The 25,953-nt window shown below is 36.9% G+C and overlaps 1 protein-coding gene across 7 annotated transcripts in view; it reads left to right on the top strand.

The window, feature by feature from the left end:
* ERCC6L2 (ERCC excision repair 6 like 2) overlaps positions 1 to 25,953 on the top strand; it is a 201,719-nt gene that overhangs the window by 45,024 nt on the left and 130,742 nt on the right. For 6 of the 7 annotated variants that reach the window (XM_074395602.1, XM_074395598.1, XM_074395599.1 and 3 more), the window contains exons 3-4: positions 9,072 to 9,194; positions 25,564 to 25,757. In XM_074395602.1, coding sequence (XP_074251703.1) covers positions 9,072 to 9,194; positions 25,564 to 25,757 — 317 coding nt within the window. Of the gene's footprint in view, positions 1 to 9,071; positions 9,195 to 25,563; positions 25,758 to 25,953 lie in introns of those variants that run through there. The other variant, XM_074395600.1, reaches the window with a different exon arrangement.

Here is a 25,953-nt window from a genome sequence, read left to right as displayed (position 1 = left end):
AAATTCAAGAATTTTTCATGCTAAAAACTCCATAAACTAGGTATTGATGGGACATATCTCAAAATAATAAGAGCTATTTATGACAAACCCACAGCCAATAGAACACTGAATGGACAAAAACAAAGTATTTCCTTTGAAAACTGGCACTAGACAAGAATGCCCTCTCTCACCACTCTTATTCAACGTAGTATTGGAAATTCTGGCAAGGGCAATCAGGCAAGAGAAAGAAATAAAGGGTATTCAAGTAGGTAAGGAGGAAGTAAAATTGTCTCTATTTGTAGATGGCATGATTGTATATTTAGAAGACCCCATCATCTCAGCCCAAAATCTTTTTAAGGTGATAAACAACTTCAGCAAAGTCTCAGAAAACAAAATTAATATGCAAAAATCACAATCATTCCTATACACCAATAACAGACAAACAGAGAGCCAAATTGTGAGTGAACTCCCATTCATAATAGCTACAGAGAGAATGAAATATCTAGGAATACAACTTAACAAGGGATGGGAAGGACCTCTTTAAGGAGAACTACAAACCACCGCTTAAGGAAATAGGAGAGGACACAAACAAATGGAAAAGCATTCAGTGCTCATGGTTAGGAATAATCAATATCATGAAAATGGCCATGTGGCCCAAGTAATCTATAGATTCAACACTATCCCCATCAAGCTACCATTGACTTTCTTCACAGAATTGGAAAAAAACCACCTTAAATTTCATATGAAACCAAAAAAGAGCCTGCATAGCCAAGAGAATTCTAAGAAGAAAACAAAAAACAAAAAACTGGAGGCATGCTACCTGACTTCAAACTATACTACAAGGCTATGGTAATCAAAACAGTAAGGTACTGGTACCAAAACAGATACATAGACCAGTGGAACAGACCAGAAGCCTCAGAAATAATGCCACGCACCTACAACCATCTGATCTTTGACAAACCTGACAAAAACAAGCAATGGGGAAGGGATTTCCTATTCAATAAACGGTGTTGGAAAAATTGGCTAGCCATATTCAGAAAGCTGAAACTGGATCCCTTCCTTACACCTTATACAAAAATTAACTCAAGATGGATTAAAGATATAAATGTAAGACCTAAAACCATAAAAACCCTAGAAGAAAACCTAGGCAGTACCATTCAGGACATAGGCATGGGCAAAGACTTCATGACTAAAACACCAAAAGCAATGGCAACAGGATCTAATTAAACTAAAGAGCTTCTGCACAGCAAAAGAAACTTATTATCAGAGTGAACAGGGAACCTACAGAATGGGAAAAAATTTTTGCCATTTACCCATCTGACAAAGGGCTAATATCCATAATCTACAAAGAATATAAACAAATTTATAAGAAAAAAAAACCCCATCAAAAAGTGGGTGAAGGATAGGAACAGACACTTCTCAAAAGAAGACATTTATGCAGCCAGCAAACATGAAAAAAATCTCATCATCACTAGTCATTAAAGAAATGCAAATCAAAACCACATCGAAATACCATCTCATGCCAGTTAGAATGGTGATCATTAAAAAGGCAGGAGACAACAGATGCTGGAAAGGATGTGGAGAAATAGGAATGCTTTCACACTGTTGGTGGGAGTGTAAATTAGTTCAGCCATTGTGGAAGACAGTGTGGCAACTCTCAAAGATCTAGAACTAGAAATACCAATTGACCCAGCAATCCCATTACAGGGCATATACCCAAAGAATTATAAATTGTTCTGTTATAAAGACACATGCACACGTATGTTTATTGCAGCATTGTTCACAATAGCAAAGACTTGGAACCAACCCCAGTGCCCATCAATTATAGACTGGATAAAGAAATTGTGGCACATATATGCCAGGGAATACCATGCAGCCATAAAAAAGGATGAGTTCATGTCCTTTGTAGGGACGTGGATGAAGCTGGAAACCATCATTCTGAGCAAACTAACACAAGAACAGAAAACCAGACACCGCATTTTCTTACTCATAAGTGGGAGTTGAACAATGAGAACACATGGATACAGGGAGGGAAATGACACACACCAGGGCTTGTTGGGGCATGGGGAGCTAGAGGAAGAATAGTGTTAGGAGAAATACCTAATGTAGATGATGGGGTCTTGGATGCAGCCAACCACCATGGCCTGTGTATACCTATGTAACAAATTTGCATGTTCTGCACATGTACCCCAGAACTTAAAGTACAGTAAAAAAAAATAGCTACTGCTTATTGAGTCATTGATGTTTACTGACTTGACATACGTACTTTTAAACTTTTTTCTAGAATAAAAATAATTTTGATTACACCATAATACACAAATGCATTCTTATAAAAATGCAAGCTCTAATTTTTTTCTTTTTTTTTTTTTTTTTTTTTTGAGACGGAGTCTTACTCTGTTGCCCAGGCTGGAGTGCAGTGGCATGATCTCAGCTTACTGCAACCCTTGCCTCCCAGGTTTAAGCGCAATTGTCCTGCCTCAGCTTATCGAGTAGCTGGGACTACAGGCTTATGCCACCACACCCAGCTAAGTTTTTTATTTTTAGTAGAGACGAGGGTTCACCATGCTGGCTAGGATGATCTCGAGCTCCTGACCTCAGGTGATCTGCCCACTTCAACCTCCCAAAGTGCTGGGATTACAGGCAAGAGCCACTGCCCCCAGCCGGCGATTTATAAATTGAGGTTAAGTCCACACAACATTAATTATTTAAAATGATTAATTTTAAAATTAATTATTTAAATGTTAATTGAGTGCATTTAACACATTCAGAATGTTGTGCAACTCCTTCCTCTTTCTAGTTTCTGGGTTGTTTCCACCTTTTAGGTATTATGAAAAATGCTTCTGTAAACATTTGGGTACAAACATTTCTCTTGTAGGTAGAAGATTTGTGTATGAATAATGCTTCTGTAAACATTTGTGTACAAACATTTCTCTTGTATATAATTCTTAGAAGTGGAATTACTGTGTTTTTTGGTAATTCAGTGTTTCCTTTTTTCCAAGGAGCTGCAGTACTATTTTCCACAACGGCTAAAGCATTTTACATTCCTACCAACAATTGTCCGGGTTGCCTAGGCTTCTGCATCATTGCCAACATTTATTTTTTGTTTTCTTCACTATAGCTATCCTGCTATGTGTGAAGTGGTGTTTTATTACAGTTTTGATTTGCATTTCTATAATGGCCAGTGATGTTGAACACCTTTTAATGTGTGTGTGGTTTTTGTTTTTTGGGTTTTTTTGGCCTTTTCTATAGCTTTAGAGAAAGAAATATATATTTAAGTCTTTTTCCTGTTTTTAAAATTTTATTGTCTTCTTTATTGAGTTGTAAGAATTCTTTTATGTATTTAGGATACTAATCCCTTATCAGATATATGATTTGCAAATACTTTCTCCTATTCTGTAGCTGTCTTTTTATATTCTTGTTATTTTACTTTGATGCACAAAAGTTTTAGGAAGTCCAGTCTATTTTGTATTTTGTTGAACAAGTTATAATTTTAATGTATGTGTAAATAAATTTTAAAAATAGGACCATTATTTCTATATGTTATTCTGCTCCTTGGTTTTTTTTTCACTTAAACGTGGATCTTAGAAATCTTTTTATGTTGATACATAAGGATTGTCCTCATTCCTTAATTAATAAATTACTGCACACTATAGATCATATGTTCTGTAACTTACTTTATCATTCCTCCAGGGACCTAAGGAAAAGGACTTTCTGGGTTGTTGTGTATTTCAGGCTATAACAAATAATATCTGTAGGATAGAATCTGAAGAGTATTTCTCTGTAAGGATCGAATTCCTGAAAGTCAGATTTCTGGATAAAGAGTATGAATTTTCTTTTTTTTTTTTTTTTTTTTTTTTTTGAGACAAGGTCTCGCCCTGTTACCCAGTGGCGATCTTGGCTCACTGCAACCTCTGCCTTGTGTTTTAAGTGATTCTCAGGCCTCAGCCTCCCAACTAGCTGAGATTACAGGCATGTGCTATCATACCTGACTAATTTTTGTATTTTTAATGTAAGCGGGATTTCACCATGTTGGCCAGGCTGGTCTCAAACTCCTGACCTCAAGTGATCCATCTGCCTAGGCCTCCCGAAGTGCTGGGATTACAGGCATGAACCGCCATGTGAACCATAGCCAGATATGTCTATTTCTTTTAATATGCCAATTTTACCTTCATATATTTCGACACTCTGTTATTAGGGTTACAAACCTTTATGGTTGTTACATCTTCTTGATGAATTGACCATTTCATTATTATGTAATGTTCCTTGTAGACAGCCCTTTTATTCATTCTAACAATCTCTGTTATTTAATCGGAATATTTAGTTCATTTACATTTAATGTAATTTTTGTTATGTTTGGATTTGGGTATAACGTATTATTTGTTTTCTGTTCATTCAGCAACAGTCTGATTTGAACAGCTTGAACAGCTTGTTTTCTATTCTTCTACTCCTTTCCTGCCTTCTTTTGGGTTGATGTGGTATTTTTTAAGAATTTTATTTTAATTTTTCTATTGACTTTTTATACTTTGCTTTATATTTTTAGTGGTTGTTCTAGTGATCAAATACACATTGTGAACTTTTTGCAGCGTACCTCATAATGTACTGCTTCATGTAAAATGTAAGTTTCTTGTAGTAAGTCATGCTATTCTCATTTTAAGTAATCTAGGAGTTAGGAATGCTAAGTGTATTACCTAAAATATCTAGCTATAACTACCTAATACTTAAATTTCAAAGATTAAACCAAACTTACATTTATAGAATATACCCAGTTTACTTTTGGTATAGATTTATATCCTTTTTAAAATTTCTGTGTTCTCTGTGCTAACATTTTGTTTAAGAGTTTTGCTTCTATATGAGTAAGAGAACTTGGCTTGTAAATTTCCTGTTTTATAGTGTTCTTGTCAGGTTTTCTTAAGTTATGTTGAACTCATGAAATGAGTTGAGAATATTTTCCCCTTTTTCTAAATTCTGAAAGGGCATGTTACAGATTGGTATTATGTTTTTCTTAAGCATCAGGTAGAATTTATTGGTGAAACTATATGGCCCCTAATTTTTTTGAGAAGGTTTATAATTGCATATTTAGGTTTCTTTCATGGTTTTATGGGTATGTAAATTTCCTTTTTGTCAGTTTTGATAAATTCTATTTCTACATTTCATCTAAATTTTTACTTTTATTGGCAAAGTATTATTGTGGGTTACACATATTTTTTGTTTGCCTTTTCTCTTCTCTTTTTTCTTTATCAATTTTGCCAGGGGTTTATTTTTAAAATTCTTTCAAAGGATGATTATTTGGCATCGTTGATCATTTTCTTTTCATTTATTTATTATATATATTTATTATACCTTTAAGTTTTGGAGTGCATGTGCAGAACGTGCAGGTTTGTCATATAGGTATACACGTGCCATGGTGGTTTGCTTCATCCATCACCCCATCATCTACATTAAGTATTTCGAATTTTTATTGTATACTTTAGTCATTTCTGCTTTTTTGTGTAAAATTTTTTGTTATTTTCGTAAGTTTTTGAGATACATTCTTTGGTATCTGATTGATAGTCCCTATTCTTTCCTAATATAGATGCTCCTTGACTTACAGTGGGATTATGTCCCCATAAACCCATTGTAAGTTGAAAATACTGTAAGTTGAAAACGCATTTAATACACTAACCTGTTGAACATTATAGCTTAACCTATCCTACCTTAAACATGCTCAGAACACTTAGATTAGCCTATAATTGGGCAAAATCATTGAACACAATGCCTATTTCATACTAAAGTGTTGAATCTCATATAGTTTATTGAATATTGTACTGAAAGTAAAAAACAGTGATTGTGCAGTTTCTTCTGAATGCATATTACTTTTACACCATTGTAATTTGAAAAATTGCAAGCTGAACCGTCATAAGCTGGGGACTGTCTGTAATATTCATTTAAGTCCCTAAGGTACAAGCTTTTGCTGTATTCTACAAATTCAACATATATTGTTATTATTTTATTCAAATATTTTATGATTTATATTGTGAACTCTTTGAATTCTGTTCCTTACTGTCCAAACATTTGGAGATTTTCTGCTTCTATTTTTGTTATTTCTAGTTTGTTGTATTGTGATCAAAGAACATATTCTGTATGGTTTCCATATATTGAAATGCATTGAGACTTCTGTGGCCTGGCATATGTCAACTTTTTTTTTTTTTTGAGATAGAGTTTCACTCTTGTTGCCCAAGCTGGAATTCAATGGTGTGATCTCAGCTCACTTCAGCCTCCGCCCCCGGGTTCAAGCAATTCTCTTACCTCAGCCGGGATTATGGGCTGGGATTATGGGTGCACACCACCATACCTGGCTAATTTTTTGTATTTTTATTAGAAACAAGGTTTCACCATGTTAGTCAGGCTGATCTCAAACTTCTGGTCTCAGGTGATCCGCCTGCCTCAGCCTCCCAGAGTGCTGGGATTACAGGTGTGAGCCACCGTGCCCGGCACATATGTCAACTTTGGTAAATATTTCACATGTACTTAAAATCCAACTGTGCTTTGCAGTAGTGTGCAGTGTTTTGGCAATGTTCATTAGGTCAAGTTTGACAATCATGTTATTAAAATCTATATCTTTACTAATTATTTTGTTTATTCTTGCTGAGTTATTTTTAAATCTGCCATTGTGCTCATAGACTTGTCTACTTTTATTTCAGTAAATTCTTCTTTCTTTCTTGATACATTTAGACTTCTTAAAATTTCCAAGTGAACTAATTATCAATATTAAGTTAAAATGTGCCTCTTTAATTTCATGACTTTTGCCTCAGCATCTATATCTGATATGAATATAGCTGTATGAATTTTCTTTGATTTTTGTTTATGTAGTCTATCATTTTCATTTTCGAATTAGAACTGTATCCCTTGTCTTTTTTAAGATGTTTTTCTTGTAAATGGCAAGGAAATATATTTTATTTGTCTGACAGTCTTTATCTTTTGCTTAGACTGTTTCGTTCATTTCCATATAAAGTGCTTTCTCGTATATTTGGCGTTAAACTTAGTATTTTACTATTTGCTTTTTATTTATTCCATATCCTGTTTTTCCTACTTTTTTTGTGTCCTTTTGGATGGATTCATATTACTTTATTATCTCTTTTATTGGGTATGCCTTTTTTTAATTCTTTTATTAGTAGTTACCCGTAGAGGTTACAACAGATACCATTGATTTATCATAATCTAACATAAATTAGTACTTTAATTCCCTACTGACAGCATAGTGACCTCAGAATATTGTAACTACACTTGTGTTCCTTCCAACTCACACATTTGTTGCCATAGCTTTTAATTCTTCTGTTACTTGATTTCAATGAAACTTTTTTTTGTTATTTGATAATGTCAATTAATACATATAGTTTGTATATATTTATCATTTTTGTTGCTCTTAATTTTTCCCTGTGTCACTGATCTTCTATTTAGTATCATTTTCCTTGTGCCTGAAAACATTCTTCAGTTACTTTCTTTAGTGTGGCTTTTTTGGTGATGAATTGGCTCTCTTTTTGGTTGTCTGAGAATCTTTACCCTTCATTCTTGAATATTGTCAGTAGATATAAAAATCTAGGTTGCTTTTATTAGCACTTTGAAAATATTCTATTGTGTAGTATTTCCCATTGTTTTTGCTGCAAGGTCAGCTACTTGTCTATTTGTGTATGTTTTAATTTTTTTATTTTGAGACAGGGTCTTGCCATGTTGCCCAGGCTGGAGTGCAGTGGTGCAGTCACGACTCACTGCAGCCTCATTGCCCTGGGCTCAAGCAGTTCTCCTACTTCAGCTTTCCAAGTAGCTTGGGAATATAGGCATGAACCACCCTGTACCCAGCTAATTTTTGTAGTTTTTGTAGAGATGGGATTTTGCCATGTTGCCCAGGCTGGTCTTGAATTCCTGGGCTCAAATGGTCTACCTGCCTCGGCTTCCCAAAGGGCTGGGATTACATGTGTGAGCCACCATGGCCAGACTGGTTGTTGCTTTTTTGTAGATAATCTGTTTTTTCTTCTGACGGCTTTTAACTGACATTTTTCTGTCTCAGGTTGTTTCAGTGAAGCACCTGCTTGTGTTTTTGTGTTAGTTTGCTTTTGGTTTTCATTTTGTTTTGGTTTTGGTTCTTAGAAGAAGATCTTGAATCTGTGGCTTGATTTTTAAAATCAGTTAAGTTTTCAGCTTTTATTTCTTCAGACATTTCTCCTGTATCGTTTATTTCCTTCTATCATTTGGGATTCAGATTATAGGTATCCACACCCTTATTAAGTATATTTTTTTCTATAGTTTTTCTAATTCTCTCAGTTTTTTGAATTATATAGTTTTCTTCTTACATACTTTATTTCGTAAGGTAATGATCAATTATTTTCTCCCATTTGGATACCTCATATACCTTTCTTCTCAATCGTTTAAAACAACCCTGCCAGTATTATTTTTTGCCATTTTTACAGGTATTATTCAGGGAGGTAGTTCACATAGCAGCCAAGCAATCAGAGCTAACATCTGAATCAGTCTAATCAATTCAGTATTTCTTGCTCTTTAGTATAGGAGGTTATGATTCCTTTTTTTCTCTCTGTTTTTCTCACTTAATTTTTGGAGACTAGCTGTTACTCAAAATGTTGTATATATTAATGAATTAGTCTATCTTAAAATAACATTTTGCCATTTCACCTATGTTTATTAGATAATAGAAGTGTACAAATTTATGGACCAAATATTATCCCCTTTAAGGAGTTTATTTTCTACATGGAAACAGGAATGCATACAGTTTATTCTAATAGACGATATGAAGAGATAGTTTCCATGGTTAGAAACAAATAAGAAGATAGTGTCTCAAGTGATGGAATTAAGAAAGAATCCATTGGGTAGGTAGAAGTTATCGTGGAAAAGATGGCGATGTGAGGATTTTCGTTTGTTTACAAGGGGAAAAAACGTTGTTACAAATAAAGAAAATCAGTGCGAACATTTCATGTTATATTTTCCCCCCAACAAATCTCTTTGTACATATTTTGTCACTCATTGGATAGTCATGTAAGCAGTGAAATTTTCTACGTCATGATACATTATACACAGTGATTGAAAAAGTCTTTTTTTCTCAGGTTATTTCATTTCTGGCTGCAGTTTTGCATAAAAAGGGAACTCGTGAGGATATTGAAAATAACATGCCAGAGTTTTTACTAAGAAGTATGAAGAAGGAACCCTCTTCTTCTACAGCAAAAAAGGTAAAATCTCTAGAAATAGTCTACTCATGCTGCTGGTATTACAGAAGCACATAGAAATATTTAAATATACACATTAAAATTTATTAGTATAAATTTTAAAACTTAAGAATTTAAAGATGTTATTAAAATATTTGTTTGATAGGCCTAGTTTGAAAGATTATCAATTTTATCCTTAAGTTAAATTTGATTGACTCTCATAATGGCAAAATAGAATTTCAGCTTGATTTTGCTTTGGGGTTTTAATTGGTTGCTTGGCTGGATTTACATGATTTACTTAGGTTGATTTGTTAAATTTCTATGAATGTATATGTAAAGTTAATTGAAGGCTTCATTATATTGTTTTTTATTTATGTGAGAATGAAAAGTAGATAGTTATAGATATTGGTAAGAAAAGTATATCATCAACGTATTTCAAGTTGCCTAGCTGACTAATTGCATCCAAAAAATATGAAATACACTCTACCAATACAAGAAAGTTAGAATAAAAAAGTCTAGGTCTGTACTTATTTTTGCCTCTGCCCATGTAACTGTGAATGCTCTTCATATTCATGCTTTTCTCCTTCATAAGTATGTTACATATATATCAAGGACTTGAGAATCCACACATTTTGGTATCCAAGAGAGGATAATGTGCATTGCTGTTTATCTTACAAAAAAGATTTCAAATAAAGCAATGAAATATAAAAAAAAAAAACTATATTATACTTACATGTCTTTTAAAAAATACTATCCTCAGCATCCAGGAAACCAGACAGGAATAAAAATGAAGTGATTTTATGAAATCTTTATTATATTTGGTAATGAATTACTTACCACAAGTTTTAAAACAGATTCTTTTATACAAGTCTTATATGTAAGATTGCTGAGAAGTCCAAGTTTACTTTTGGCTATCATAAGGACCATTTCAGTGCAGACTTTTCAGAAGTACTGGCTTAAGATATTATAATTGCTATCATTTTAAATTTTCTTAATTTTTTAGTAGCATAAATGTATCCTGAGTATCAGGTTCAATGTGATCCTGAATAATGGTTCTTAATGTACTTTAAGTATTCAAGAGCTCAAGTACTGTTTTTAGCTCTGGATTCAGTTGTTTCCTGGTTCCAAATGTCACTGCGGAGCCTGTGTATCTCTTATATGCCACTGTGACAGCAGACAGGACAGAGAAAGAGGGGAAAGTAGTATTTTAAAGTACAGGACGAGAATGGGCCAGGCGCAGTGGTTCGTGCCTGTAATCCCAGCACTTCCGGAGGCCAAGGAAGGTGGATGGCTTGAGCCCAGGAGTTAGAGACCAGCTTGGGCAACATGTCAAAACCTCTTCCTACTAAAAATACAAAAAGTTAGTCAGGTGTGGTGGTGTGTGCCAGTAGTCCCAGGTACTTCAGAGGCTGAGGTGGGAGGATCACCTGAGCCTGGGGAGGTTGAGGCTGCAATGAACCATGTTTGCACCACTGCACTCTAGCCAGGGCAATAAAGTGAGACCTCTGTCTCAAAATAAATAAATAAATAAAAATAAAGAACAAGAATGAAAGAAAAGAAAATTAACAAAAATACTCATTTGATGATGTGGTAAAATGTGCTAGTAATAGTTACCTTAGTTGACACTAATTCCTCTGCTTCCTTCTTTCCTTCTTTTCTCTTTATATATATGTGTATATTATATGTATGTGTGTGTATATATGTATGTATGCATATGAGATGTATCATACACACACACACACACACACACACACACACAGAGTTGTCTCTTGGTATCCATGGGGGATTGGTTCCAGGACCTCTCTTGGATACCAAAATGTGTGGATTCTCAAGTCCTTGATATAAAATAGTGTATTTGCATATAAACTATTCATGTCTTCCGTATACTTTAAATCATCTGTTGTTTACTTAGTGCAATGTAAAGTCTGCATAATTAGCTTTTATATTGTATTGTTGAGGAAATAATGACAAGGTCTGTGTACATGTTTAGTGCAGACGGAATTTTTTTAGTATTTCAAATTGTAGTTAGTTGAATCCAGTGATGTGAAACCTACAGATACAGAGGGACAACTGTACATTTCTTGCTGTAATGTACATTGATATTTATGTTCTTCAGTTGATTCCTTAATTAATTTATTTTCAGACTTTTTGTATTCTAATAAATTTAATACTTAAAGCTATAAGTATTCCTTTGGGCCAGGCATGGTTGCTCATGCCTGTAATCCCAGCACTTTGGGAGGCTGAAGCAGGAGGATCGCTTGAACCCAGGAGTTTGAGATCAGCCTGAGCACCATAAAGGAGACCCTATCTTTACAGAAAATAAAAAATACAACAGTTAGCCTGGTGTGGTAGTGTATGCTGTGGTTCCAGCTACTGGGGAGGCACAGGTGAGAGAATCACATGAGCCCGGGAGTTCTAGGCTGCAGTGAGCCATGATCATACCACTGCACTCCAGCCTGGGCAACAGAGAAGACCCTGTCTCAAAAAAAAAAGTTGCTTTCAGTACATTTTTGGCTGTGTTCTATAGTTTTTAATATGCAGTCTTTTCTTCGGGCTTTTCTAAATTATCTGTGGCCCCAATATTTATTTTTCTTTTACCCAAGTACTATTTAAAATTGAAGTTTTAAAATTTTCTAGTGAATAGCTATTGTTGGGGCACAGGATGATGGGAGGACTGAGCCCTTTTTGATGATTTCTAGTTTTTTTGCATCAGATAACAGCCTTGATAGTTTTTCCTTTGTGCTTAAATCCATGGTCAAGTTTTTTATGCTTTGATGTTCTGCATTGTGTGGTCTCTCTTGTTTTAATATGTTGCTTACATTGTGCATGCTTTCTAATTATGGTCACATGGTTCTGAGTATTTCTGTTTAATCATGTTTGTTAATTGCATTGTTAAATCGTTTAATGTCGTGGACCGTCCGGGACGGGTAGGCACGTCTGCCCGGGGGTCTCTCGACCTGCAAGAGGGTCCCAATACCTGGAAGAGGGAGTGCGCCTGAGAAAATAATAAAGACAGAGAGAGAGAAAGCGAGGCGTCTGGAGGGCTGATAGGCTGTGCCTAAACAGCAAATTTTATTTTTCAAAGGCCAGGAATAAATACACTTTCTTGGCTCTGGTTTACGTCATAGTAAGAGGAATGTAAATGTATGCCTCACATGGCCTATACAATAGAGAAATCAGATACACAATGGTTGCAAGACGAAATGCAAATGTATACCTTACATGGCCTATACAATTGAAAAGTCAGATACACAATCAGTGGTTGTAAAAAGTAACAGAATTTCCTGTAATCACAAAGCTTGTTTGCGTCCAGACATTATTCCTCCTGGCTGCAGGTATCTCCGGTTTGATCTTGTTTTAGAACTGAGATGTGAAAAGTTTTTCTGGTTTTGCTTATCAGAATATCTTTTAACCGGATTCTCCTTTGTCTACTTCTAACTCAACTTAACTCAATTTCCCATTCAGGAATCTCTGAGTCAGGAATCAAAGCCATCCCTTATGGTGGCATTTTGCTTTGCAAATATTGACAGTTAAACCATTAGGCAGTCAGGTAAGTAAAGAAAAGGTTAAAACTTATTCTTAAAAGAGAGTCATAAAAAAGGTTAAAAAGCAGGAACTGGTTGCTGGTAGGGGGTCACTCGGTCTAGCAGCAACGCATAGTTTTAGGCCCAAACGATATTGTGGTTGATATTAGAAACCGATCAATCATCTTTCAGTTCCTATATTCCGGATAGCTCGACTGCCTCCAGTAGGAAACTGTGTTTGGGATCAAACTCACCGTATAGTGAGACTCACGCCTTTTAGGGGTCTCACACGGGAGCGTTCCCCACAATTCCCTCTTTTTTTGTTTTTAAATGCAGCTCAAAAAGTTTGAGCTGAAGGTGCTGGAGGGAGGAGAACACAAGGCGGAAGAGGAACGGCAAGAGAATGATGAGTACAAGGAGAAAACCTCCAATGCCAATTAAGGTGGAAAGGGAAGGTAAATGAAAACCACGAGTCCAAGAGGACAACGTGTCCACAATGTCGCGGGCAATAGTGGCATCCTGCGGCAGCTGTCTGCGAGAAAAGTCAATAGCATGAATTTGACGCTGTAAGCGAAAAATGTCTAAAGACAGATTGTTGTGACTCCAAATGCCTTGTAGATGGGCACGGACCAGAGGCCAGTCTCATTCATTATAAGGAGCACTAGTAACACAAATGGAATTATAATCAGCATGACAACGGAAACGAAGACGAGACTGAAGATTATGAACCTTGTCACCCAAAACAGTAACAGTTTGTTCTAAAGCATTAAGCTTAGCCTCCAATTTAGAATCAATATCAATTTGAGTACCCAAAGAAACAGAAACATTATGGGCTAGATGGTTAACAAATGTGGCAGCTTGAATACTGTGAGCTAAACTTACAGCTGCTGTGGCAGCCGTGGCCACAACACTAACAATAGTCAAAATACTAGCAATAAGAATACCCAGAAAACGTTTGGGGCGGACAATTAATTCACGGATGTCATGTAAAATTTGCAGGCTATATTCATCATACCAGGGGCCAGAAACATTAACAGGAAGCATAACATAAGGGGGTTGATGAACAACGAGAATAGTGTGGGCAGGAAATATAGAGGAATCAATGCAGTTGGTAAGAGTGCAAGAAGGGCAAGAAATATGGTAGTGACCAGAAGAGACGGAAATGTTAATATGACCATAAAGTAAGGCGTAAGGAGAAGCAACACAGGCTTGAACATAATGTTGGGAGTGAGAGGGGTAAGAAACACTGCGGGTACCCGCCTTCCAATAACTAGGGGTAAGAGCAGTAAAAAGATGCCAGAGAGACGTATAGGTGCGGCCAGAGGAGGTAGAAAAAATAGGAGTGGCCCAGCCGCCGGGGGACTGGTACCGATCAAAGGAGGTAGAGAGCGGCGCAGGGAGAGACCAATCATAAAGAGTAAAACCACTAGAAAGGGTATAGGTAAGGGCAGTGCGTTGTTTAGGGTAGCAGAGTTTCCAGGGGGGAGAGGGGTCAAAAGAGGAGTTAACAGCATGACAGCGAGAGCGGGGAATAGACGGGAAATCAGGAGAGGAAGAATTCCATGACTCTTTGATACCAAGATAGGTGAGAAGCCAGTCCCTAGCATAGAAAGAGGTTTCGCCCTTAAGGAGGGCAGAAGGGCCTTCAAATGTGGTGAGATGCTTCATTCCTAATTCAAAGCAAAAAGGACCGTTGGTAGAGGGGAGAATAGGTAAGAAGGGAATGCGAATATTGAGAGCAAGTTGGTCCCATATTTTCGACGCATAAAAACACATAGGGGGAGAAGCAGCTTGGGCAAAATAGGAGTAATTGGCAGTTTGAGGGGTAATATGAGTGGAGGAGGGGAAGCCAAAAAGAGAAGTATCATTCAAATAAACAGGAAAAGCAGGGTCAGTCCAGGTAACAGGACGGAGGATAGGAGGGTCTGGGACATAAGCCCAAAGGATTTGAGAAGAATCAGCAGAGTGAGCTTGGGAGGGGGAAACCTGGCAGGACAATATGGCCATCATGGCAATAAACATGACTGCAGGGGAACGGGAGTGTCCTTGTTCAAGAACAAGCTGGGTCGCTTCAGCAGTCAGACGGCGAAGTTGAGACCAGGTCGGCAGGGCACTGCCGTGGAGCGGTGTGCAGACTCGTGTCTGTCGCAGGCGGCGGCGTCTCCGGTGGGGTGGCGATGTCAGTGTCAGGCGACGAAATCGAGGAATCAGGGTGTTTGCTCTGCCGTCGAACTGGTCCATGCTTGACAAGACGTTCAGGTACCCAAATTGGCGAGGCAGCAGACCGCTTGCTGCAAGGGAAGGAGGAGATGAATTATTGGAGAGAAATTGGACTGCTAGTAACTCCACACGCTGTGCCGAATGTTCATTTGTCTGGAAGGAAAATGGCTGTTTGTTGACCGTTCCAGCTGCAATCCCAGAAGAGGAACCATCAGTAAAGGCTAAAGAAGCAGAATGCAAGGGCGATTTAACGCAGGTTTGTGGAAAGATAAGAGAGCACTGTGAATAAAATTGTAGTAGTTTATCAGCAGGATAATGACATAAAATTTGTCCTGAAAAACCTGCAAAAGCAATTTGCCAAGAGTCAGAAAACTGCCACAGCCACTGCTGTTGGGCATTAGTATATGGAACAACAATTTTCAAAGGATCAGTGCCAAACAAAGTTAAGGCACGTTGCCTGCCCTTAGCAACCAACGTAGCCACCAGGTCAAAGTAAGGGGAAAGGACTTTACCACGACTGGCTGGAAGATGGATCCATTCCAAAATCCCTTGTTGCCAAAAAACTCCAGTAGGGGTGTAAGCAGTGCGAAGAATGCAGTAACACCATGGCATATTGTCTTTAATTCTGTTCAATTTTTGTTGACGGAGGGCGTCATGAACAAGTTGCAGAGCCTGTTTAGCAGGATCCGATAACGATCTAGGAGAGGTTGGTTTGGAAGGACCCTTTAACATATCAAAGAGGGGCTTAAGTTGACCTGTTGTAAGTTTTAAACTAGGGCGAATCCAGTTAATATCACCCAAAAACTTTTGGAAATCATGTAAAGTCTTAAGATTACCTGTGGACAAAAGTGGAGTTTTAAAGGAGACCTGGTTAGACTCAATGAGTCTTCCAAGATAATGATAAGGAGTAACAGTTTGAACCTTGTCTGGGGCAATGATAAGATTAGCTCTATTAAGACAATGTTTTAGGAGTTCATATGCCTGAAATAAAAGAGACTGCGAAGGGGCAGCCAGCAATAAATCATCCATATAATGCAATAGCAGAGCATCAGGAAATTCCTGACGTACTGGGTAAATGGCCTTGGCAACATAGGATTGACATAAAGTAGGACTATTTGCCATACCCTGTGGGAGAACGACCCATTCATATCTATCATAAGGCCTCTCAAAATTGGTAGATGGAACGCTAAAGGCAAAACGTTTGCAATCAGCCGGAGCCAAAGGAATGGTGAAAAAGCAGTCTTTTAAATCAATAACTATAAGATGCCACTCCTGCGGCACCACAACAGGAGAGGGCAAGCCTGGTTGTAGCGGCCCCATAATTTCCATGGTTTCATTAACTTTCCTTAAGTCCTGTAATAGTCTCCATTTACCAGAACGTTTTTTAATGACAAAAATAGGAGAATTCCAAGGACTGTTGGTAGGCGGAATATGACCCGCATCAAGCTGTTCCTGAACCAACTCTTGAGCGGCAGAAATCTTTGAGACAAGGACCATTGCTCTACCCAAACTGGGGAATCAGACTTCCAGCAAATAGGATCAGCCTGGGCATCGGGAGAATTAGTGGCCCTTAGGAAAAATACCCTAAACCTCGTTTGTCATTATTTTGGAGAAGGAGAAATAGGCTCCGGTACTCCCTGTAAATTTTTACCTAAGTCTTTTCCTTCTTGGTAATCTTGTCTTTTCATAATCTGCCAAGCAAAATTTCCAGTAGTAAGTTTTGCTTCCATCACTTCTAAAACGTCTCGACCCCACAAATTAAACAGGAGTCCTGGAAGGATATAAGGACGAAAATATCCCTCATGTCCCTAAGCATGAGTCCACTTTAATAAATTAGTAGATTGTTCAGGATTATTACTCATTCCAATTCCTTGTAAAGAACTCATAGAAGGGGAGGAAGGCCACTGTAAAGGCCAGTGATTAGATGAAATAACAAAAATATCAACTCTAGCATCTAGCAGACCCTTAAAAGGCTTGCTAGCAATCCTTATAGTCAATTCAGGGCGAGTCAGTAATAGACTGCACCCAATAAGCGTGATTTGAGGATCCAAAAGTGGAGCAACCTCGAGTCTCAGTGGAAAGGGGTTTGCCTATAGAGGTATTCACAGGTATGACAAGAAGCTGCGCTATAGGCTTATCAGGAGTTAGAGTAAATATTCCACGAGGTGCCCAAACAATAACTTTAATTTTTCTAAAAGACTAGATTTACTGAGGACTTGAACCAACAACCTTATAGTTGCAGGCCTCACACTTTAATGAGCTAACAAGTCACTTGCTTTACAAAAAGTTAGAAAGCTTCCCTTGAATTGTATTTTGGATGCAAATTTGGCCACCTGAGGCGGTGTAGCTTGCCTGAGAGCTGAGCGGGTGGGGCTTGCAGTCGGCAGAGAAAGGGAAAAAAAAAAGTCAGTTTAAAACTGAGCTAGCAGTTTCCGGGCCTTTGGCCCTGCTGCGAGGACCCCCGCCCCAATCGTGCGGAGGCAAAGCTTCTGTGGTCAAATTTTCTAAGAGCGAAACAGAAGGACAAACACATTCACAAAGCTTTCTCCAAACAGCGTCAATACGACAGTTTGAGGCAGATCATTACCTGGAAAGCGAAACTGATTAATCTTTTCTCCATTAAGTCCCCAAGCTTTGTCATCCGAACTTTCACCTTCAGGGATCCAGGAACACAATTCACGAACAATTTGCAAAAATTTCTGTACATGACTAAACTTTACATCACGACCTCTAGTCTTAATCATAAAATGTATAAACAACTTATATTCCTTAGACTCTAAATGCCCCATGTTTTACTCCAGCCTGAAAACTTGAAAATCAACACTTGTATATACACGATTAAGAAAACAACTCAAAAACTTAACTGCTGCAGCCTCACTCCTTAATTGATGTGCGTCACTGTAATCCCTCGTGTCCAGGCCCCGCGTCGTGGTCGACAGATGTCGTGGACCGTCCGGACGGGTAGGCACGTCTGCCCGGGGGTCTCTCGACCTGCAAGAGGGTCCCAATACCTGGAAGAGGGAGTGCGCCTGAGAAAATAATAAAGACAGAGAGAGAGAAAGCGAGGCGTCTGGAGGGCTGATAGGCTGTGCCTAAACAGCAAATTTTATTTTTCAAAGGCCAGGAATAAATACACTTTCTTGGCTCTGGTTTACGTCATAGTAAGAGGAATGTAAATGTATGCCTCACATGGCCTATACAATAGAGAAGTCAAATACACAATGGTTGCAAGACGAAATGCAAATGTATACCTTACATGGCCTATACAATTGAAAAGTCAGATACACAATCAGTGGTTGTAAAAAGTAACAGAATTTCCTGTAATCACAAAGCTTGTTTGCGTCCAGACATTATTCCTCCTGGCTGCAGGTATCTCCGGTTTGATCTTGTTTTAGAACTGAGATGTGAAAAGTTTTTCTGGTTTTGCTTATCAGAATATCTTTTAACCGGATTCTCCTTTGTCTACTTCTAACTCAACTTAACTCAATTTCCCATTCAGGAATCTCTGAGTCAGGAATCAAAGCCATCCCTTATGGTGGCATTTTGCTTTGCAAATATTGACAGTTAAACCATTAGGCAGTCAGGTAAGTAAAGAAAAGGTTAAAACTTATTCTTAAAAGAGAGTCATAAAAAAGGTTAAAAAGCAGGAACTGGTTGCTGGTAGGGGGTCACTCGGTCTAGCAGCAACGCATAGTTTTAGGCCCAAACGATATTGTGGTTGATATTAGAAACCGATCAATCATCTTTCAGTTCCTATATTCCGGATAGCTCGACTGCCTCCAGTAGGAAACTGTGTTTGGGATCAAACTCACCGTATAGTGAGACTCACGCCTTTTAGGGGTCTCACACGGGAGCGTTCCCCACAGTTTAATGCTGTTATTATTTTCTTTTTTCCTGTTTGAGTAGTTGGATCTGGAAAGAAATATATTCAGTTTGCTCATTGTGACTTTCAGTTTATTTTTCTTTGTGTTCATACCAACTTTTGCTTAACATCTTCAGTTAACTCTTCGGTGGTTGGGCATGGTGGTTTGTGCCTGTAGTCCCAACTACTCAGGAGGAGGAGGTAGGAGGATCTCTCGAGCCCAGGACGTTGAGGCTGCAGTGATCCTTGATTGTGCCACTGCACTCCAGCTTGGGTGAGAGTGTGACTCTGTCTCAGAAAAAATATATAGAGAGAGAGTAAATTGTATGTGCTTGTATATTGCATATATTGCTCTCATATTTATCTATAGGCTTATCTGCCTATAGAATTTTAAATTCAAAATTTTCTTTTATAATGACCAAACTCATTTTATTATCTTTTGTCACTCCATATTGCAGGTGAGAGTTCCATGTCATCCTAACTTTTTTCCTTGGAAAGGATTTTTTTTTTAATTGTTTGGAAGTATTAAGAACTTTTTTAATCGATGAAATTCAAAAATTTCCGTGAGCTCTAACACTTATCATAGATTTCCTCCAAATCAGTTTTGCTTTTGAAAAATATATACCGTACTTTGTGTAGGGAAAGTTGCGTACTGATGCTAGAATCAACTTCTTTGAAGCAAATGACTGGTGTAACTTTTCCTTCTTAAAATTACTTAGCCATTATTTTTCTTGACTCAGTCTTTCCAACTACCTTAGTTGCTTTGTTGAGTTTTATTTTGCTTGTTGTCGTTTTTAGGTTCCTTCTAAGAAAAGTAAATTTGTTAGTGGGGGATGACAGAGGGAGTTTTTGCTTTCGGAGATGTCGGCTGGATTGCCCAGTTCTCCAAATGCCCCAGTTCTTATCTGCTCCTGCGCTGTTAGGACCTGCTGGTACTAGCCTTCCAGCCTTCGAGCACTATTATGGATTTATTATGTTTGTTCTTTCGTTTCATTGGCATCCACACAAACATGTACTGAGTCAGTCATTTGAACTGGAATGCAGAAGTTGTTTTTTTTTTTTTTGGAGACGGAGTCTCACTTTGTCACCAGGCTGGAGTGCATGATTGATCTTGACTCACTGCAACCTCCGCCTCCTGTGTTCAAGTGATTTTCCTGCCTCAGCCTCCCGAGTAGCTGGGATTACAGGTGCGTGCCACCATGCCCAGGTAATTTTGTATTTTTAGTAGAGATGGGGTTTCACCATGTTGGCCAGGATTGTCTCCATCTCCTGACCTCGTGATCCGCCCACCTCGGCCTCCTGAAGTGCCGGGTTACAGGCGTGAGCCACCGCACCTGGCCCAGAGTTTTTAATGGAATCACTAGTAACATTCTACAGTATTTTCCAGAAGCAAATAAAAAGATGATAACTTTGAAATCTTCAAAAGATAAATTTTTATTGGTTCTTTTAAAACAATGTACGTTTTAAAAAGAAAGACGTTTACGAAATATAGAAGAAATAAATTCTTTTATATTTATTTGCTAATGCCAAAATTACAATCAAATTCTAAAAAATTAATGTTGAAACTTTGAAAAAAGTCCTTTAATGAACTGAGTATTACAAATTAAGGAGTGGTGGACTTAAGGCATGTGTGTGTGATAAGATACATCTCATATATATTTAAAAACTTTTCAAGTGTGAATAAATCATCTAAGAATGCATGAATGTTTTTTGCCAAGAATAAATTCTTTTCTTTTTTTCTTTTTTTTTTTTAAATTGCATTTTAGGTTTTGGGGTACATGTGAAGAACATGCAAGATTGTTGCATAGGTACACACGTGGCAGTGTGGTTTGCTGCCTTCCTCCCATCACCTATATCTGGCATTTCTCCCCATGCTATCTCTCCCCAGCTCCCCACCCCCTGCTGTCCCTCCCATATTTCTCCCCCAACAAATCCCAAGGAATAAATTCTTAAAGGAAAATACACAAGCTCTACATTTTAAACATTGATTTTTGGAATGGTTCTTTAGATTTAAGCTGTTAAGTTTTGATGGAAATTCAGTTTTTATGAATCAGTAAATTTATTATAAAATGTTACTGTCTTGCATGACAAAACTTTAGAGATTCTAAGTAAAATTCATAATTAATGTGGAAGGGGAAGAGATTTGTTGCAATCACAATACCAGTATCAGTAGCAATTTCAGTGACAATTGAACAAAAATATTTTATAATTATTTTATTTACTATACACTATTTTTTTAAATTCTTCATATATATCAAGAGGATTATGCACACGATGCCACTATGGGCATCCTTTTTTAAAAAAAATTTATTTATTTTACTTAAGATGCATATTATATCTGGCATTTCTGTCTATGTTATCCCTCCCCACCCTTCCTTCCCTCCCCACCTAGCGCTGTCTCTCCCCTACCCCCGCAACTGTCCCCAGTGTGTGATGCTCCTCTCCCTGAGTCCACGTGTTCCCGTTGTTCAACACCACCTATGACCGAGAACATATGGTGTTTGGCATCCTTATACCTATATCTGGACAACTTTTGCAGTAATAACTGTAGGATAAATTCTTAGTACTGGAGTTGCATAGTAGGTAGAACTGGATTTAGAGGATTACATTTTGATAGCTGGAGTTAAATTACTCAATATCCCAACAGTGGTGTATAAGAATATCTGTTTCCACCTTTTCATTTGCACTAGGTATTAGCAAACATAAATTTGTGACTTCCAGAGGTTTAAAATTTTTATATTGCTTTGATTTACATTTCTTTAATTATGGGTATAGCTGTAGCTATTCAGATGCTTAAAAGCAAAAAATAAGAGAAAAAAAAAGAAAAAAATAGATGCTTAAAAGCTATTTTTAAATCTAATTCTTGTTTTTAATCATAGTCCTTGATTAATAGTTCTTAATGATATATCCTGGAATTTAATTTTTTGTTCATTATAGGTTTTGAAAATATTTCTTCCTTACATAAGAGTCAGCTTTGAATTAAGTATTGATTTTTAAATTTTTTAGGTAGTTACATGTATTTGTTTTTATAGTTTCTAGGTTTTATGTTTGCCTAGAAAAGCCTTTTGTACTCTAAAATTATAAATAAATTCACTCATGATTCTTTTATATTATGTGTGATTTTATTTTAAACCTTTGTATCTTTGTCTCAGCTAGAATTTGTTGTAGGTGTCTAGTAATCCAATTTTATTTTTCTCAGATGGTTAGCCAGTTATCTTAATGTCATTTATTGAGTAAGCCCGCTTTTCCACAGTGATTTGAAGGGCCACTTTGGTGCAAAATTGAAGTCTATTTCTAGACATATTATTCTGTCCTAATTATTTATTTTGTCATTTCTCTTCCAGTGCTAAACAGTTTTAGTTATATTAGCTTTAAAATTTATTATTCCATAGTTTCTCCTCAAGTTTTCTCAACTTAGGAAAAATTCATTTCCTCAGATTTCTCCTAAACACCTATTGATATATTAGTTAGTACTGTTTTGAATTTATAGTTAACTTTGCTTGTCATTTCCATTCTTAATCATTTTTGTTTACTTCTCTTTTTTAATTGCAAGATTTTATATTTATTGATATGGTTTATAACTTTCTGTTTTGATAGAATATCAAGTTTTGGTATTATTATGTTGTTTTTGTAAAAAGCATTTGAAAGGGCTCCTGACTACAGTGGATTATAAACTGAAATTTCTAAATAGTAAATAATCACAGCATACCAAAGGAAAAACGATCAGCTATGTACACAGTAGGGTATAAATTAACTATGTTGGGTATTTTTGAGAGAGTTAAGAGTGCAGAAATAAATACAATAATTTTTTTTTTTTAGAACTTTGAGTTTTCTAGCAGATTCCAATTTTACGTTCTGTAATTTTTCTGTAAAGGTACAATTTACTTTTCATTTTGATACCACACTTCTCATGTGGAACCTTTGTTTCGCCTCTACTGATCTGTCACTGTTCTCTGAACATACATTATTATTCCTAACTTAGCATCGACATGAATGGTTTTATTTGTTCATTTATCTATTGAACACCTTCTGTTTTCCAAGTACTATATGAAGTTCTGAAGTTACAGTGGTAAATAAGAAAGTTATACGTCCAAGGACATAGACTTTTTGATTGAAGGTGCTAACATGATATGTCATGATAGTTAAGAGTTTTAGAATTAGACAGACCTGGGTTCAAATATTTAACTTTGCTGCTTAATAGCAGTATGACCTTGAGTGTGTTGTTTAATATCTCTATACCAGTTTTCCTCATCTGTGTTTCTGTGTAAAGTCCCTGAGTTAATTTCTGTAAACTACTTCTAAAGCCCTTGGCACACAGTAAGTGCTCAATAATGGTTATGTTAGTTTTTATTAATACTATTACTACTTCCGTCACAAAAATTATCACACATTAATCTTTGACTATCTCATCGCAGTCCACACCACGTCATTTTTCTATGCCACAGTGCATGAGGAACCAAATTTGATAGAATACCCCTTAATCATTGAGCTAGATTTATTGAAAAATACAAATAATTCAATATTCTCTAGTTGTACTATTTAACTTAGCTTCTGTTAGTTTTAATAATATTTAAGCAAGTGAATTTTAATTTTATTTGTGTTAATTTTAGATTCAGTTGTAAAATTGTATTTTAGCTTCAGAATAAGAATTATCACCCTCCCCCCATGTCTACAGCAATACCACCCTGAACACAACACATCCCGTCTGATCTTGGAAGCTAGACAGGGTCAGACCTGGTTTGTACCTGGATTGGAGGAGTAGCTCCCAGAGTTGCTTTGTGTGTAGTGAATTGGCAGTTGGACACTGCTTTCCATTTTATTGTTTTGGCATCATTTGCTGAAAAAAAGGCTTACTAAATGCAGTGTTGTTTATTAGATGGTAGGAAATGCTAAGTTCTTACGTACTTCCCCTGGACTCTGCATAATAACATAACCCAGTTCTCTGACATCTTTCACTACTAAAATGAATTTTTGAACCATTATTTCACCTTTCATAATTTTCAAGACCAATAATGTTTGTAAGAAATATCAAAAATCATGTTGCCACCCTAATTTTTAAACGCCTTCTGGAATCATAGGGCAGATGTCGGGACTCTTTGGATTCGTTGGCACCTTTGATGAATGGTCTCTCAAGTGGAAAAGTTCTAAGAGTGCTCAGATGGAATGGCACCTAGCGTTTTCATCTTGTAGTAACAAATAAATCAAAGGAAGACACTGTAAGGACTTAGTACTTGGAGGTCTAATTTTATATTTGAAAGTTAAAGAAAAATGGAAATTATAGGATAAGCTTTTGCCCAAAGGACAGAAATACTTGAGATGAGTCAAGTATGATAAGGAAGTACTTACATATGCTTGATGATGGGTTGTAAAGAAGGAACTCTCACATTCTGCTTGTTGATCTTCTTTCTCTTTCCAAAATGCAGTCACAAACTGGACTTTTTAGAGCTGACAAATGGCCTAGATGAAATGTTTCACAGAAAACAGCAGAATTTAGAGCAGTATTATATTACTTCTTTGTTAAATTGAATTTTTTGGGTATGTTTAGTTGGTTAATCTCTAGCAAGTGGATCAAGTATAAAACTTTAGAAAAGAAACGTACTGGTAACCCTGTCAAACATAACAGGTTAGGAATAGTGGTAACAGGGAGAAATAAAAACATGACAAAGTTAAAATGGTTGATGACAGCAGGATTCTGGGTTAGTACAGTGAAGGTACATGAATATGGGGAATAACCAGAGATACGTTGGTAATCCTCAGATGGACTGATTTCATAGGAGGCATTATTCGGGCAGAAGTCCCATTTACCTGAGTTCAAGAGAGAACAGTTAAGTATTCTTAATTGTTAAGTGTTGATAAGAGAAGAGTTAAGTATTGATAACTCTTGAGGATCTTTGTTATAGGGAGACTAGAGTAATGAGGTAATAGCTAGAGAGAGATGTTGGGTTAAGGAGAAGAGTTTTTTTTCTTTTTTTTTTTAATTTTTGTTTTTTGGGTTTTTTTAAACCCTGGGAAATATTCTAACATGTTTGCCCATAGATGATGTGGTTCATTAAAATGGAAAAGTTAATCAGGTAGGGAGATTGGGGGCAGTTTCTGCAGCACTGACTTTAGATTGGCAAGAAGGAATGGGAAGCCACCATATAAATTCAGGGGTTGTCTTTGGAGAAGAACATGAACAGCGTACCCACGGTAACAGGTGGGAGGGCAAAATACATGGAAATGAATATAGATAGGTCATTGCTGCAATACTGAGAGAAGTTCATCCAGTTTTCTTCTGATTGCTTCAGTTTTCCAGTGAATTTTCCAGTTTTTTAACTTAGAGTATCTGAGAGAGGGGGAGAGGAAATGGACTAGGAAATTGCAAAAGCCAAGAGAGCTCCAGGAGACCATGTATTTCAAGAGGAACACGTGGCCTGCTTGTGTATGTACATTACCCACTTGGCCCTTAAATTGATTGTTGGAATCCCTGTTGTATTTTCTGTCTTTTGGAAAGTTACTTCTCTCTTATTTCTCAGTGCCCTTTTGGTAGGGGGAAATTAAAAAATACCTGTTTCTTTGAGTAAGGTTAGTTGTCTATTTTGTCCTGATAAAAAGTTAATTAAACAGCAAAGTATTTTTTGAGAATTTCCTGGGTCCATATATAGCCAATCACTCTGTTGTATTTATTGTTGCTAATTAGAGTGTCAAAATTAAAGAAGAGGACTACTGATACTGATATTCTGGATTTCACTTTGGGATTCTTTTTCAGTTTTTAAAAAAATCAAACATTTTTTTATTCTTCTTTTAGATGTTCTTAATAGTTGCTCCTCTTTCTGTCCTCTACAACTGGAAGGATGAGTTGGACACCTGGGGATATTTCAGAGTCACTGTTTTACATGGAAACAGAAAAGATAATGAACTAATTCGTGTAAAGCAGAGGAAATGTGAAATTGCCCTGACAACTTACGAAACGTTGCGCTTATGCCTAGATGAACTTAACAGGTAATGAGAATAACAAGAATGATTGTATTAATTTTCTGCTTCCATCCCTTTATATTATTATTATTTATTGTTATTTTTTGAGACAGAGTCTTGGCTGTCTCTCGGCTGGAGTGCGGTGGCAAAATCTTGGATCACTGCAGCCTCCACCTCCCAGGTTCAGGCAATTCTCATGCCTCAGCCTCCCGAGTAACTGGGA

This window comes from Saimiri boliviensis, chromosome 2, assembly GCF_048565385.1.
Source record: "Saimiri boliviensis isolate mSaiBol1 chromosome 2, mSaiBol1.pri, whole genome shotgun sequence".
Lineage (NCBI taxonomy): Eukaryota > Metazoa > Chordata > Mammalia > Primates > Cebidae > Saimiri > Saimiri boliviensis.
This window is presented reverse-complemented; position numbering and strand designations above follow the sequence as displayed.